This window comes from Cebus imitator, unplaced genomic scaffold (assembly GCF_001604975.1).
Source record: "Cebus imitator isolate Cc_AM_T3 unplaced genomic scaffold, Cebus_imitator-1.0 Scaffold703, whole genome shotgun sequence".
NCBI lineage: Eukaryota > Metazoa > Chordata > Mammalia > Primates > Cebidae > Cebus > Cebus imitator.
In genome coordinates this window covers 176,840-178,773 of record NW_016108018.1, presented here as the reverse complement: position 1 = coordinate 178,773, position 1,934 = coordinate 176,840, and the positions used below count along the sequence as shown (strand labels likewise).

Here is a 1,934-nt window from a genome sequence, read left to right as displayed (position 1 = left end):
TGTGTCTCGGGGCCCAGGGCTGCACACAGCAGTGGCGTCTGGCCACGGCCTCATAGTTAACTTCAGAATGCAGCTCAGTGCTGGGGTCCTGTGTCGCGGGGCCCAGGGCTGCACACAGCAGTGGCGTCTGCTGTGGTGGTTGTGCCTCAGGCCATCCTCCCCTTGGCCTGGTGTCCCAGCTGTAGGGATGTCATGTCTCCCGGCTCATGCTTGGACAAGCATGTGGATCTGTCCTTGGGGACCATGGATGCTCAGTCAGTAGAAACCCATCAGCTGCTCCGTTCTCTGCTCCACAACTTTGCATCTTGATCATGAGGCCATTTCATAAAAGCGTAGCAGGTGCTGTGCTGACATCCATGCACTCACATGCCGCCACGACATTTCCCTGAACGCTCCATTTTAAACCAAGAGTCAAAAGAGGAATTACAGATTCCTTCTTGTGATGTTTTCTAGTTATTCCAGTTTTGTTATTTAATCAATATTCTGGTCCTTTGTAAGGCAAAGTCCCTTGTGCTCACCCCCTAGGCTAACTTCAGGGCTGCCCCAGGGCCCTTGACTCACCCAGGCCAGCGTCCAGGTGCAAATGGACTCCTTCCTGGCTCTGGCTGGGCAGGCCGGTGGGGCTGCAGGGATGTGCACATCCCCCATGAGAATGGCTGGTTGGAGACGAGGCTGGGAGTGGGTGCAGCAGACCACTCAGAGGTGGGCAAGGTTGCTCAGCTTCCAGCTCCTAGTGGGCTTTTCCAGGGCACCATGTGGGCACAACTCACCTGCCTGTGGGATTGGGTTCTTGTCTGTCTGCATTTCCAAGTGAGCAGCCAGCCCTTTCTGGAGGAGCTTGCATTGGGAGAACCTGTGCTGTGGTGGGACCTACCTGCCGTGACACAACTGTGTGGAGATGGGGCTGGTGGCCGCTAGGCCCTGGGCTCCTACCCTGAACTGACCCCTCCGCCCTCCACAGAGGCCTGTGGGAGCAAATCTGTGTACGACGGCCCGGAACAGGAGGAGTACTCAACGTTTGTCATTGACGACCCCCAGGAGACCTACAAGACGCTGAAGCAGGTCATCGCTGGGGTCGGGGCTTTGGAGCAGGAGCATGCCCAGTATAAGAGGGACAAGTTCAAGAAGACGAGATACGGAAGCCAGTGAGTGCAGCTCCTGTGCCCACCCTGGACAGCCAGTGTGGGGGGCAGGATGTTGCTGTGGGGGTGGGGCTGCCTGTACGCAGCTGTCTGCCTGGCAGGCACCTGGCAGCGGTCAGTGGACGTGACCAGCGGTGGTCAGTGGACTTATCCTGGCAGTGGTCAGTGTACGTGGCTGTCAGTGGGCGTGGCTGGCGGTGGTCAGTGGACTTACCCCAGCAGTGGTCAGTGGGTGTGGCCCAGCGCTGCCATTCCTTCCTTTGGAACAGGTGCTGCCTTTGACTTTCCAGGCCTCTGCCAGTGTCCGGGCCGCCTCCCAGCCTTTCTGCTGTGCTGGTCTCAGCATGCTCTGGCAGTCTCTCTAGGCTCAGGCTTTGGCCTGCCTTGAATTGCACACACCCTCTGCCATCTCCCCAGGCCACCCATGGTACCCAGGAGCAAGGCCAGCTCTGGATGAAACCCAGTCTTGTCTCATGAGGCAGGTGCAGGGTGCAGAGTCCGTTCAGCCCAGTCACCAGCTGCAGGCTGGGTGGCCACTTAGCTAAGCTCCACTCCCCCTCACTCCCTGGGACACAGGATTGTGAGACCCTCATGAGTTGTTGGAAGATTGACGTAAACTATGTAAAGTGCTAGACTAGCTCCCAGCCTGGAGTGAGCAGGTGTGTCTGTCACTCTTCTCCAGGCAGTGGGTACCCAGGGTCAGCCAGGCTTGTTGAGGGGTGGATGAGCTGGAGAGCCCTGTGTAGCTGTGCAACCTCCTCCTCGCCTCCATCTACCTCCTCTCTCCTTCTC

The 1,934-nt window shown here is 58.2% G+C and overlaps 1 protein-coding gene across 3 annotated transcripts in view; it reads left to right on the top strand.

The window, feature by feature from the left end:
• The window catches only part of RASA3 (RAS p21 protein activator 3), a 133,413-nt gene that overhangs the window by 128,080 nt on the left and 3,399 nt on the right, over window positions 1-1,934 (top strand). For all 3 annotated transcript variants that reach the window (XM_017518757.2, XM_037735004.1, XM_017518756.2), the window contains one exon: window positions 962-1,145. In XM_017518757.2, the coding sequence (XP_017374246.1) occupies window positions 962-1,145 (184 nt within the window). The remainder of the gene's footprint in view (window positions 1-961; window positions 1,146-1,934) is intronic.